Source organism: Temnothorax nylanderi, unplaced genomic scaffold (assembly GCF_030848795.1).
Source record: "Temnothorax nylanderi isolate EJ_2023f unplaced genomic scaffold, tnyl_v1.0 TNYL_tig0037_pilon, whole genome shotgun sequence".
Lineage (NCBI taxonomy): Eukaryota > Metazoa > Arthropoda > Insecta > Hymenoptera > Formicidae > Temnothorax > Temnothorax nylanderi.
The window spans coordinates 1250184-1263582 of NW_027249099.1; the positions used below are offsets into that span (position 1 = coordinate 1250184).

At 38.2% G+C, this 13399-nt stretch overlaps 1 protein-coding gene, 1 long non-coding RNA gene and 1 pseudogene across 4 annotated transcripts; 2 read left to right on the top strand and 1 right to left on the bottom strand.

The window, feature by feature from the left end:
* Positions 1-105: 105 nt before the first annotated feature.
* Positions 106-6489, bottom strand: LOC139771261 (mitoferrin-1). 2 transcript variants are annotated; one of them, XM_071703908.1, is made up of 5 exons: positions 5740-6489; positions 3836-4112; positions 3294-3518; positions 2903-3113; positions 106-2787 (listed from the first exon to the last, which is right to left on the bottom strand). In XM_071703908.1, exons 1-5 carry the CDS (start codon positions 5854-5856, stop codon positions 2595-2597), a joined length of 1023 nt encoding a protein of 340 aa, XP_071560009.1. In that variant the 5' UTR covers positions 5857-6489; the 3' UTR covers positions 106-2594. The 2 variants fall into 2 exon arrangements, with proteins under 2 accessions (XP_071560009.1, XP_071560010.1); XM_071703909.1 differs by lacking the exon at positions 5740-6489 and adding an exon at positions 5165-5701.
* Positions 6490-6605: 116 nt separating this feature from the next.
* LOC139771265 (uncharacterized) lies at positions 6606-10432 on the top strand. Of its 2 annotated transcripts, XR_011717892.1 has the most exons (3): positions 6606-8713; positions 8779-9163; positions 9851-10432. It is a non-coding gene; the product is annotated as an uncharacterized lncRNA (long non-coding RNA). The 2 variants fall into 2 exon arrangements; XR_011717891.1 differs by having other exon boundaries at positions 6606-9163.
* A 186-nt stretch (positions 10433-10618) lies between these two features.
* LOC139771193 (retinol dehydrogenase 14-like) lies at positions 10619-11524 on the top strand (annotated as a pseudogene).
* Positions 11525-13399: the final 1875 nt, after the last annotated feature.

The window sequence follows — 13399 nt, forward strand, 5'->3', positions numbered from 1 at the left end:
TAAGATTTCAAAATGTCACTGTTCTCAAATGTTTTCTCCTTTCTTCACACACTTGTAAGAAAACGAGAGATAAAGCGATGAATCAAACATGGAAATACACCATAATACTTTGTAGAATTATTTATTTACATCATTATTATGTATAATGCGTTTCACTGTGTTACACAAACTCAATATATACTTATTAATATGTACCCTACATTATTTTTATACTTTTTTATAATACCAGTGGGAGCATATATATCGACTATATACAACTTGTTTTTTCAAAAAAGTAAACGCTTATAAAAGAGAAAACATAGAAAATGTGAAGTCGATTAATTTTATATAATAATACGTGGCTATAATAATTTGTGTAATAAATAAAAAAAAAACAGATTGATAAACGCGTCATATTTTGTACAGTATTATAGTATCTTATAATACCTGAGAAATAAACATCTATTTGAGGTTTAAATAAAGAGAATTTTGAGATATAAGTGTTTAATACAAAGATTAACAGATTACAATAAAAAGTATAAACAATGAATTGAGAGTCCTCTCTGTTAAATTTAATAAAACATACTGACAATTGCATGCTTGAATTAGTATGCAAAATACATGAACGCGTGTAACAGACGCAGCCATGCATATCTGCACAAATGTTTCGGACGAAAGATTAGCTGCTAATCTCCCAAAAAAATAAGAAAAGATTTTGATAATTTAAATATACGTTTTATAAAGTTATGTTTAAATTTAGATGCCGCTCTCTTTTACATATAGCTTTACATATATGAATACTGTGCTATTTTTCTCTTCAACAATATCAAACGATTTATTCGGCAACGACGTAGGGTATTAAAAAATTGTAACAATAAATAAATATGGCGTGAAATATGAGTTTTACATGATATTACTCCCTCTTAAAGTCAACATCAAATGACCCAGTTATCACAGCCATAGGAAGCAATATTGTAGTTATATCGTATATGATTTAGATACATAATTTATTTATATTACAAAATGACTAAGGAGCATTTTATCATTTGTACTTGAGTAATCAAGAGGAATCGTACTTGTACAAATAACAGTTTCATTTTTTCTACACTGGTTTTTCTCGTATTTTATACTGTACATCTGTAATATATTTTACAGTTTTATCTACAGTCTTCTATAAAATAATTACTTTACAACACTTGTAATTCCTTTTGTTTAGGGTAGCCAATCATGCCCTGTGTTAATTCAATTCACTCCAATCCGTACCTATAATCCGAACACGAAGTGTTACATCGTATTCTAGTTCAACTCAGAATTTCATTAAGTAGTCTTCGTAACTTTTTAACGTCAAATATTTGATTAATTTTTATAACGTCCTCTTAATAACAATTGTCTAATTTTGCGAAATGATCCTGCATGAATTATGCGCACTTAATTATGCTCTCTAAAGTATAGTTTATTATCGACGAAATTCCTGCATGCATCCCACTGTTTTCTTAACTTACTTAATGGTACAGTGTTGGAGTGGGCTGCAATCTAATTGCACTATGTGCGTAACCTATTTTAACTATTCAAGTGGAGCATATCTTTCCTCTCTTCTTAAAAAACATCCGATTTTTATACTCAATAATGCCAAAAAAATGTTAGCTTGATTCTCTGCATCATGCTTTCAACAGTAATTTATTGTATCTACTTTTAAATAACCGTGAATCCGTCTGTACAGTATAAATATATTTGCTTGGTGTTCTTTAAACAATAAATATTACCATATTAATCCAATTAAGTATCAATATTGAATAAATTACTAATAAAATATTCAGATTTATTTGTTTGAGCTAGATATGTACAAATGTTTATTTATAAATTAATATGGAAATTACAGCAAAAGATAAATAATACAGACAGATTATTTACATTCAAGTTTGATATACATCAAATTGACATTTTACTGAATGTTCATTTATACTCCATCATGAACAGTACAATAGATAATAGCATTCTATTTCAATTATACACGTTGGATGGCAGCCAGCGAATGTACCAGGATTAATGATTATTTCATGATTTCAAATTTAGTATTGCTAATAAAGTCATTTTGCAAATATTCTAAAACAATAGTATTATTTCCATACTAATTTCGCATACATGACAGAAAATCTATTGAAAGCATAAGGTACGATAATAATATAAAGATTAATGAAATGATATTTTTTCTTGCTCCAACTTGCAGGTTTGCTATTTAAAATCAATCATCCTCGTTCAATAATCAGAAATCAAAAAATTAAAAAGAAAAGAGATAACATTATTAGCGCCATTATTTGACGCAGTTATGTTAACAATAATTGAAGAAATTTACATATTAACATTCAATAAATCTAGGTCCCGTACCTTTGCTTGCTATTGTCTCTCTTTAGCATCAATTTTCGTTTCTTTGCGATAAAGAACGTACGTAAGAATGCCGCTCAAATAATGGACGAATCAACGAAATATTCATTGTCAATAGACTTTTATAAAGAAAGAAGATATCGCTATTTTCATAAACAACTCTTGAATAATGAAATAGTTTTCTCTCTTTCTTTCTCATAATGGACAATCGACAGTGCGATTTTTTTACATGCCTAACTCGTAGTCACTTTGAGTAACACGGGCGGCGAGGCGTGGTTGTTAAAGTACAGACCTGCGCCTTGAAAACTGTTGGATCTTGATGCGAGCGTCGGGTTCTGATTAATTCCGCTCATACCGTTGTCAAGCTCGGAGTCGCTATAGTCATCATCTTGCTTGCCCCGTAATGCATACTTGAATGACTCGTATCTGTCGTGAAGATTAAAAACGCGTTACGCGACGCGACATAAAGACGGTGAATATTACGTAATCTTAGTAATCTAACAAAAAACAGTAGAAAGAAACACAAAGTCGATTGACTTACATCACCCAACAGATAGCGGTGGCTGGTGCTTGGAATAAGACACGTGCGCGTAGTCCACGAAAGTATCCCTGTACCCCGCCGAACCTATAGACCTGTTTAAATGCATCTATCATGCCTTGAGCGTGCACGCCGTCCTGCTGTGTGTTCAGCACTGTCTTGCAAACATCCAGAGGGGTTGTTGCAGCGGCCGCAATTGCACCTGCTGTTGCACCTGGTTGCATAAAATCGATTAAAACTTTAATCAACTATATTTCCTCACAATATTTCGGAATAATATGTTAATAGATTGATTTTTATATAGTTGTTGCAAAGGTAACGTTATATATCTTTTCCAAAAACATTAAAAATGTAAATGTAGGAAATTTATATTATGGATAATCAAAAGACTCACCAGATACGATATGTGCTATTGGATTGTAAGCGTGCTCTGGATTTGTAATGGATTGCACGAATTCATAAGAGATAAAATGAATACTCTGAAAAGGCACATTCATAGCCAATTGAGTCGTGTAACTCCTGTAGAATGCAAATATCCCTTCTTTCTGATACACGTGTTGTATACAACTCAACACATTCCTATAAGGGGAATTGTACATCTGCAATCGTTGTTTAACCACTGTAACAAAATAATATTACATGAATCTCTACATCTCCCACGATTAATCTTTTAAGATAATCTAATTTCTAGAATTTCTCTAAATGTAACATTTTAAGAATCTATATATTTTTTTACTAAATTTAAAATAGTGAAAGAGATTGGTGATATTCAACTCATGATTAGATAAGAAACTGTGTATAATCTTCATCAATTAAGTGATAACAATAAGCGTAGCACACAGATTGCAAGATTATCTGTCTATTTACAATGATATACATTATCAAATGAGTATCAAATATCACATATCACATATCAAAGTAGTTTTTATATCCAACCTTCCGCTGGGTTCATGACACCGTCATGCAGAACTGTTGCTACGCAACCAGCCGCCCCGTAGACAAGATGATTGAACTGAGATCTCGTACTCTTGAACTTTTCTTTAAGACACTCGTAGCAAGAAAAGTATAAAGCATGCGCAGGACCGGCACCGGCAACCACTGCGCTGACACCTCTAATTGGCCTTAATACACCTTCTTGTCGTATCATTCGGGACAACACTTCTCCCACACCTCCTCCTCCTCCTGGACCAGGAGTCAATGCTTGCATTCTCGTCTGGACGCACAATAGATAAGAAAGATCACTATTAAGAATAAAGAAATAATGAAGAAACAATAATAAACTAACTCCATTCTTTTTTGCACATATTTTTGTACAAATAGCTATGCGGAAGATTTTGCAATGCCATTTAATGAAATTACCATTTGCCGCAGAATTATTTTGAAATGGGATGACTTGCTGATAATGAGAACAGTGACTGTCAAGTATCGTAGTATTCATAAGTGAGAGCATCGAACGATTTAAATTGAATTGATTTCAGTCAGACGTCAATTTACTTTGCATTAAAGTAGAATAACAACATATCTGTTATCCATTTGCATAATGAACGAAATCAAGGCCCTGGCATATTAAGACAGGAAAGCATATATAGTATAGATAGCAGTCTGAAAAGGAGACCAGAAATAGAACTCGCTGCCGACGAACTGTGTTACATAATGAATAGTAAACACTTGCATTCTGTATAAGAACCTAGTATAATGCATCATTTGCAATGCACAATAACGCATCCTCTTGCATCCACTATCTGATACAAAGTAACTATTGTCTCAACTGTCATGTATATACTCCATGAAATTGTATGATAACATCTTACATGTATGATTATGCCATCAAACGAGCCATACCTCATAAATACGAATTAATTCAACAAATATTCGATACAGTGCTTCTGTCAGCTGCAGTCCTAACAAATTTCTCGTCTTTTTTTATATATATAAATATATATATATATATTGAAAATAAGTGTATACTGTAGAAGTGAATTTCTACAATATATGCTTATGTTGCAAGATACGGATAATGGTATTTTAGCAAATACACAGATAAAATGTTAATATCTTTAAATACATGCACGTCGCAAAAAGACAGGAATGACTAACATGATAATGCGCGCTAATGGACGCGCATTAATGGCACATACACATTCTGAACCTATTTCATCACGTAATTCCAGAATGTGAACAAGAGAAAATACAAACTTTCCTTTTCTTAATCGCGAGCAAGTTCTAAAATTATATTATAAACTCCATCAACGTTGTGAGACTTACAGTAATCAAATCAAATTGCATGAGTTCTAATGCAACTATAAATGTCCTAGCTCATGTATATTACACAAAGCGAGACACGCACATACACACAGGTCCATTAAACTATCTATTATCTTTAACTTTGTCATCCTATATAATTGAGCAATTTTCTTCGTCCAAAGCGAGAGAAACGCCAGTAAGCGACATTCGTGAGCGGCAGCGTTATTGAATCGTATATCTGCAAACAATGATTCCACGAGACAAACGTCGCCTATCTGCGCGTCTATTTACGGCGGATATAAATTGAGACGAGATAAAACGTCCGTTTGCCAAGCGGTTCCAGGAAGGCATTGAGGAAAAGTCACGCGGCGACGGCGACGACGACGTCACCAGATGGTGACTTTTTCCTGGTGCTCACGGACGGAACGCCGGGGGAATTCCACGGGCCGTCGCGTCGCATCGCATTGCTTCTCGTCGCGTCGCGCGGACGCGGATCTCGCCGCCGGCGGCGAGGAGGTTATGTAAAAGGATCGCCGAAGGGTAGAAACGTGTGGTGCGATGCGGCGCGGCGCGCGGCGCGGGGCCGCCGTCAGTACCTTGACACTGTCAAACGGATACATGACGCAGTGCTCCATGATCCCAGCGACGGCGCCGGCCGTCATGTGCACGGCCACGGAGTTGGTCGGCAGGCTCTCGTAGTCGTCCATATTCATGATCCACGGGGGGGAGGCTGTTGCTGTTGCTCGCGCGTTAGCTCGTGAGCGAGTCTCGAGTCCGCCGCCACGGTGTCGCGCAATCTATCCTCTCTCTCTTTCTCTCTCTTTTTTCCTCTTTCCTTCTCTCTCTTTCTCTCTCCGACACTCTCCGTCTGTCTCGCGTGCTGGCCGACAACACGTTTGCGTTACCGATTCGATGCTCGAGCAGCTCGAGCAGCCCGAGTATCGGCTATCGGCGGCGGCGAGGAAACGACCACGGCGTTCCGCGGAATCGCGTCGCGAGAAATAAACTTGCACACGGACGGATCGCGGCGGGACGGGCGCCCACGTTACGCGCGCTCCGACATGTGACCGCGTGCGTCGATCGTTTCTTAATGGGGCTGCATCGGGGAGCCGCGAGAAGGCTCGGGGGCTCCCCGTTTCCTGTCCCCGCCACTCCCGCGTACGGGGACTACGGGGAGTAACGAGTAACCCCTTCCCACCTGCCCGTCCGCGACCGTACTCGTTCGTTCGTTCGTTCGTTTGATCGACAGGCCGACTCGTCGCGTGCATCGGCACGCGGCACGCGCGAGGATCGAGCCGCGAAACGGCCGAAATAACGCGCGACAGTCACGAGGCCCACGAGGCAACGAGTCCGATCGCGGCGAGGACCGAGGACGGCGCGAGCACGCGAGGTTAGGTCCGGGCGCACGTGCCGCGCATGCGTCGTGCGCGACCACGTGGTCCGCGTGTGCCCCGTCCCGTCCGTCCGCGCTTCGAAACGCTCCTTCCTCGGGACGGGCGTTTGAGCGCAGAGCGCACGGAATACCGAGTGAATTTGCACATCCTATGCGACGCCGCGCCGGCATGACGATGATAACGTCAGTAATTTCCCGAATGAGGGAGGGAGGAGAGAAGAGAGAGAGAGACGGCGGTGCACGGCGGCAAGTCATCGTGAATACGCGTCACGGCGCATTCCCGCTTCCCGCCCACACGATTCCTTCCGCGCCTCGCGATCGTCTCGTATACTCGCCGAGTGGCCGAGTCTCGGTTTCTCGCCGCGAATTCGTTTTTGTTTCGGCTGCACTTTCTCCACCGCGGTGACTTGCCGAAACTTTCGCGTGCAAATACGAAAACCACTTGTTATTGAATCATCCAGGAATCTCGAGACAATTCGTGCAATCGCGTCAGTTTGAGTGACGTGATGCGCGGTCCTCAACTCCATCGTGAAAAAGAATGACACTTTGGAGCTTAAATTTCTTCGATGCGCCGAAAGCGTTTTTTTTTATTTGATTTTCTATTATAAAAAACAGATTTTGATTTTTTTAACTAAATGAACGTCGATCGAATATTATAATTGGCAACTAAGAAATAATAAATTATCCGAAAGGTGCATAGAATGTAGAGAGTGCAGCTAAGCGGAAACCGTTCCGGGAAAATTTTACGCAACCTTCACGCATACACGTTCGCCTGCGTATTATTGAATGCATAAAAAAGCGAGCGCGTTAAAGTCCCTCACCGTTTCTGAAATCGAGGCTCTCATGTAATGCAAAACGAACGCGGCGGGCCAGAGTGTGCCCTGCGCCGATTATCACGATTGACCATCGAGGGAATAAAATTTGGCTGCCAGGAGCGAACGAGAGAAGGACTTGCGCCACGTTGCGCCACAGGAAATGCACTCTCGCCGCTTACGTAAATTATATTTTATCGGATGACGTAAATGCGCCGGTATCGCGATTTTTTTTACCTCTCTCTCTCTCTCTCTCTCTCTCTTTCTGCCTCTCATTTCTCTCTCTTTTTTCAACATGGACGTGTCGCTTTATGACCGCGGTCTCCGGCAAAAAAATTAAATCGATTCCATGTAGCGCCCATCGCGAGGTCTAGGTATTTCTGACAAACCAAAGACCAACAAGCAATTTTTTATTTTTTACTCAAGATTTTATTTATTTTAATTTCAAAAACATAGTTTATAAATAATATTTCAGATTGATATTTTTTTTAGGCAATTAATTGGAGTGAAAAGTCCTCGGATCGCGACGACTGTCGTCTTGGCGAATAAATCTCAAATAAATTAGCGAAACTTCGAAATATCGTGAAAATATGTCCGATGAACAGCAGCTCGTTTCAATCGAGGATCCAAGCGAAACTTTCTTCTATTTTATCTACAATTGGGAACAAATTAAGAAATTGGCCTCATTATTCAGCCGTTTATTATCAAATATAGATAATAAGATATCAGATCTCTATCAGATCTTGGAGCATCGAGATGCGATCAACGCGTTATTACAGACGCATCGCGTCGTATTATCGATATTTTCACCTCGCCTCGCGAACATATCTTTCTCGCGCCGGCCGATGCGCGCAACGAGCGATAACGCTGTTTTTTCTCGTCTATTGTTCGAAACACAATTCGCGGAGACAATGGTCGGTGTTATGCGAATGCGCTTCGGAGAAATCGTAAATATATCGCGAACATCGGGAATCAGCTGGTCTATTTACAAAAAAACACGGTTTCGCGTAATGAGATATCGGTCGTCGCGAATTATCGTTCCCTCCCCCTCGAGTGTATTCCAATTTCCGTAAATAATACGCTAAAAAAAAATCAACGCACGCACGATCGCGTGTCGCGGCATTATTATGCCATTTCTAAATGCTGAGCGAGGAAATGGTAAGTGACAAGGTCGAGCCGGCGATTTGCAATTGCAGTTCCGTCGCGGGGGGTGCGTCCCTCCCTCCCGAGCGCAAGGCGAGTTATTCTTATATCCAGATTCGCGGCGTATTCTCCGACGGCGATTTCCATAAATGCAATAATTCGAAATAAGACAACTTTATAACAACAGCAAGCTCAACTTCCACTTTGTCTGGTTACGTTGTGGTACGTGATGTATGCCCCGTAGTTCTCCGCGTATCGCAACTGTTGTCCAGCGTGCTATGTTTCAGGGAGAGGGGTTTTAGTGGGTGCAAGCCCCACATACCTCGGGTGCCGGGGCCCGGGAAGATGCGCGAGGCATTTCCCCTCTTCCTACGGGAAGCAAAAAAAAAACAAAAGCTCAACTTTCATTCCCGCAACAGATAACCGAAATGCAAGCTGCTCTAAATGCTGTATTTGAATAGTGGAATTCACAACAAAATGAGAGACTTATCAGGGAAATGATAAGAGTACTATCATGGGGGGTAAACATGCTCGCTTTAGCTGCCATGAAACTACAACCTGCACCTCTAGTGCCAATGATGCTACCGCGACCACCGTATGATGGTGCCACTACTGCATATCCGATTAATCAAGCAGCATCTTGGCCTTCAACAGCAGCAAGCAGCGGCAGCGGTAAGTAGAACGCCTGTGTCACAATTTTAACTTAAAGATGGGTTATACCCGAAGGGGCCTTAAAGGGGGTTTTGAAGGGACGTACCCAACCCTATCATTTCCTCCTTTACCATTACCATTTCCTTTGGACCAACGGTTTAACGTCTCTTCCGAAAGACGGAGCCCAGTTTTCCATCTAGGGATACCACCGCTAGATGGGGGGGGGGGGCAGCGTTTTTTCCTGAGAAAATCTCATCGGTCTAGCGGGATTCGAACCCGGTTATTGCGACTGCTCCGGATTACGAATCTGGCGCTCTACCCACTAGACCAGCCGTCTCCCCACAATTTTAACTTAATATTTAATTATTTATGTATCTATTTACTCATTGATGAAAACGAGCTTTTGATAAGAAATGCAAATGAAATTATAAGAATATCGAACGTGACAGAAGTAATACAAAATAGTGTTGATATGTAAATAACATTAATAGCCAATAATCACGGTGAGAGATAAAATCATGACAAAAATTAAGACAAATTTAAAAGAAAGTTTGTCTTGATTTGTTTATACGCGGAAGACAGAAAATTATCTATCTATTTCATATTTATTTATTTATGTATAAACAGGATTCAGAGATGTATAGCGGGATTTATCAATCGTCGAATGTCAATCGTATTAATTAGCGGGAGATTTTTTTGATCTTTCAGGCAAATGCAGCTGCATCGCAGAAACGAGCGCGCACACGTATCACTGTTGACCATCTAAAAATACTACAGACACATTTCGATATTAATAATTCTCCTGGCGAAGAAAAAATCTTAGAATTGGCCAGTCAGAGCGATCTGCCACCTGAAGTCATAAAAAATTGGGTCCGAAATGAGTTATAAAGGATAGCCCTCTTACAATTTTTATAATCCGCCAAGTACTACCCTAAATATCGAAGAATACGACAAAAAACCGGTGAAGCGAAGGTAACACGTTAGGGCGAGGTGGCACAGGGGTGGACGGAAGTCAGGTGTCAGGTTGGCCGTGACGGCGCGTTTGGATTTTTGCGGCGGTGTTCAGAGACGAGAGCGGATCGAGAAGAGGATCGCTCTAGCGAAGCGTATGGCCGAGGGATGGTTGTCTAGGAAACGGATAACGTCGGATGGTCTCGCACGAATCGCTCACGTCTCATAATTACTTAATCATTTTCTAATTAGCTAAACTTCTGTTGTGAATTTAAAAGAGTTTGCTTTGTGTAGTAAAATAAGTACGTTGTAATAAAAAGCGATCTTGTAAAAGAATAATCCTCTGAGCTCTTTACTCCACGCCTGCTCCCTACTAGAAGAAGAGGCGTATTATCATGGAAGGAGATCGGCCTCCGACATATATATATTAATTAGTCACCTTTTACTATTTATTTCTCTGAATATATATATTCAAGAAATATAAATGATAAGAAGTGATTAATGAGAAATCACAGTTGTATGATAATGAGGCCGTTCAGTTTTTATTTTATAATTTACGCAAAATCTTCAGAAATAATAAAAAGCGCTATTATTTTTATATCTATACGTCATTCATCGGTAGATAAAGTATTTTTCTTTATAATTATATACGTAAATTATTTCGTTACGAGGAAATCTCATTATTTACAGATTTATTGAAACAATTGAAACCAAGTCGCATCATAGTGGTTGCGTCAGAACTCTATCGATTAGCGTGTTTAAATCTTGACAATATTAATCCAACATTGACCTTGCCGGCGTATCTGTATTACGTATCAAAGTATGCGGATATAGTCTTCACATCGACGTTTGGAGGGCTCGGGAGTGACGGCAAATTGCTTACATCCGGGGATGATAGACAGTGGAATCTGGCGAAACGTACCCGCTCCGTTATCTTGGGGTTTGAAATTAATAGGCTTTCTTCAAAACACCCGAGCAAGGCGCACAGACGACTATATATTCATCTCGCAGTTTCTGACGAACTTAACGGAGTTTCGGGAAAATACTTTATGGATTGTGCTGTAAGAATTTATGTTGATCTTCTGAAGATTGATCTTTTCCTAAAAAAAACTTCAATATTTCAAGAATTTTAGCGATATATGTTGATTATAACTTTTGATTCTTTTAATTTAACGTTAAATGCTCTTTTCCTTAATTCTTCTTAAAACACTCTAAATATATTTTAGGAACGTGGATTATCGAATGCTGTGAAGGATCCTGCTAAAGGCAAGAAATTGTGGAAATTAAGCGAGCCTCTGGTGAGGTTGCAATCATCAGACCCGAAGATTTAAATGCAATTTTTTGTAAATTTTTATATAATTTTTATCATTTGTTATATATGTGACGATCTTTTGTAATTAAGATACATTTTAATAATAATTTCCCTTAACTTGCCAGTACAACTTGCCTCATAGTGAAGTATCGAAACTTTATTAATAAATACTTTTTATACTAAAAAATAATATTGCAAATATTATAATTTTGCAGGAATAACTTTTATTAAAAAAAAAACTTTTCTTATATAAAATAATGATATATAACTGTATTTGCATTTGTTGAGTAATATGATTGATGTATGTAATTGATGTATAATCGTTTTCGAAGAATGGAAATTTGAATTTCATGAAGAACAAATATTGCAAATCGTCATGATGCACCACGCCTTGAATGATAAAATAAATAACAAATTTAGTTACACATTATTTATGTAGAAGTTATAAAGATCAAATCGTGATGTGCTATAAAGCAATCTGAACAATTTGAATCAAGCAAATTGAATAAAAAAGTAAAATACAAGAATAAAAATAATAACGTATGGTGTGGTTTTGTTCCACATGACAAAACTGTATCGTCCTTGATAAGAAGACACATAAAAGTAGATGGGTTGGTCGGTGTTTTCGGCGATTAATTTTACAGAACTATGCATTGGATATGTAATTATTGCATCGGTGTTGATCTGAAATACAAAACATAATTATATATATATATATATATATATATATATATATATGAATTAATTGCGATTAATTTTATTCATATCTCTATATTAATTTTATTCATATTGCTATATTAAAAATATTTAATGTTGTCTCAAACATGCTATTATTTCATAACATATTTTGTTTTCTTAACAATTTACGTACATGTGCCAGACCATCATAAGTGTCTGGACCAATCGACATTCACAATTTACACAAGACGCTTACTGGCTCTATTCAGTTAAAAAAAAAGAGGCTGATTATAGTGGATCCACGCAGGAAACCAGGTGTCATAAATTAAGAAGAAGAAGAACCACGTGCCTTTACTTCGCTCTTTTCAGTGTGCCTTTATTCATCGCCATTTTACTTCTTTTTCAGGTAAAGTGAAAGGAGTAAAATTTTAAATTATTATATTCGTAAATGTAACAAAAAATAATTATAACAAAAAATATGTAAGAAGCATTCAGTATTCAAACTTTCCGCTAATTTTTCAGAAAATTTAATTTCTTTATTGATATCTGGAAACTTTATTTCTACAATTTTTAATCCAGCAGTGGAATTTAAAGTAATATTGGAATTTAAAGTTAATATTTTAAAACTAATTATTTCATTGTTGCATTCTTTATTCTATACAACTACTTGACGCCTAACAATGTTTATAATTTTTCTAATTAATACATATTACAGCTTTGTTCGTGTTTAAATATGATTGCTATAGCTTTATTAAATTTCTCCCATTTTATCATCGATATTTGTCCATTTCATCTACTCAATTGTATTCTTAACAAAGTCAATGTCGTTTTTTATGAACCCTTTCACAATTCGGTCCTATGGAGTGTCTGAATAATGCCAAACTACAAATTAACCCCCCGTATTCATACGTGGGTCTATGGCGTTCGAGCCAAAATAATATCTGCTTGTAACTGTAAAATTAGCAGCCTACCTGGCTGGCGGCTCCCTTCTCTGAAAAAAGTAGGTGGGAGAAGGGAAGGACTCAGAGCCGTTACGAAAAATTAATATATCGTTGCCGAGCAAGTTAGATCTCGCACGGACTCATGTATGCACTAAACTTTTTAACTTTCTTTTATAACTAACAATTTTGCTCATTGTTTATGGTAAATGTTGCTTGGTCAAAACATCTCCTTAAAAGATTCTGACGAATAGTTGTTTCTCTGTTTAGTTATTTGTAAACGACAAAATGAGTTCTAAGTTATCTTGTGTTTTTAATTGTGAAGCTGTTTCCGGTAAAATTATGAAATTTACGGAAGAAAATTTACAACAGTGCCGC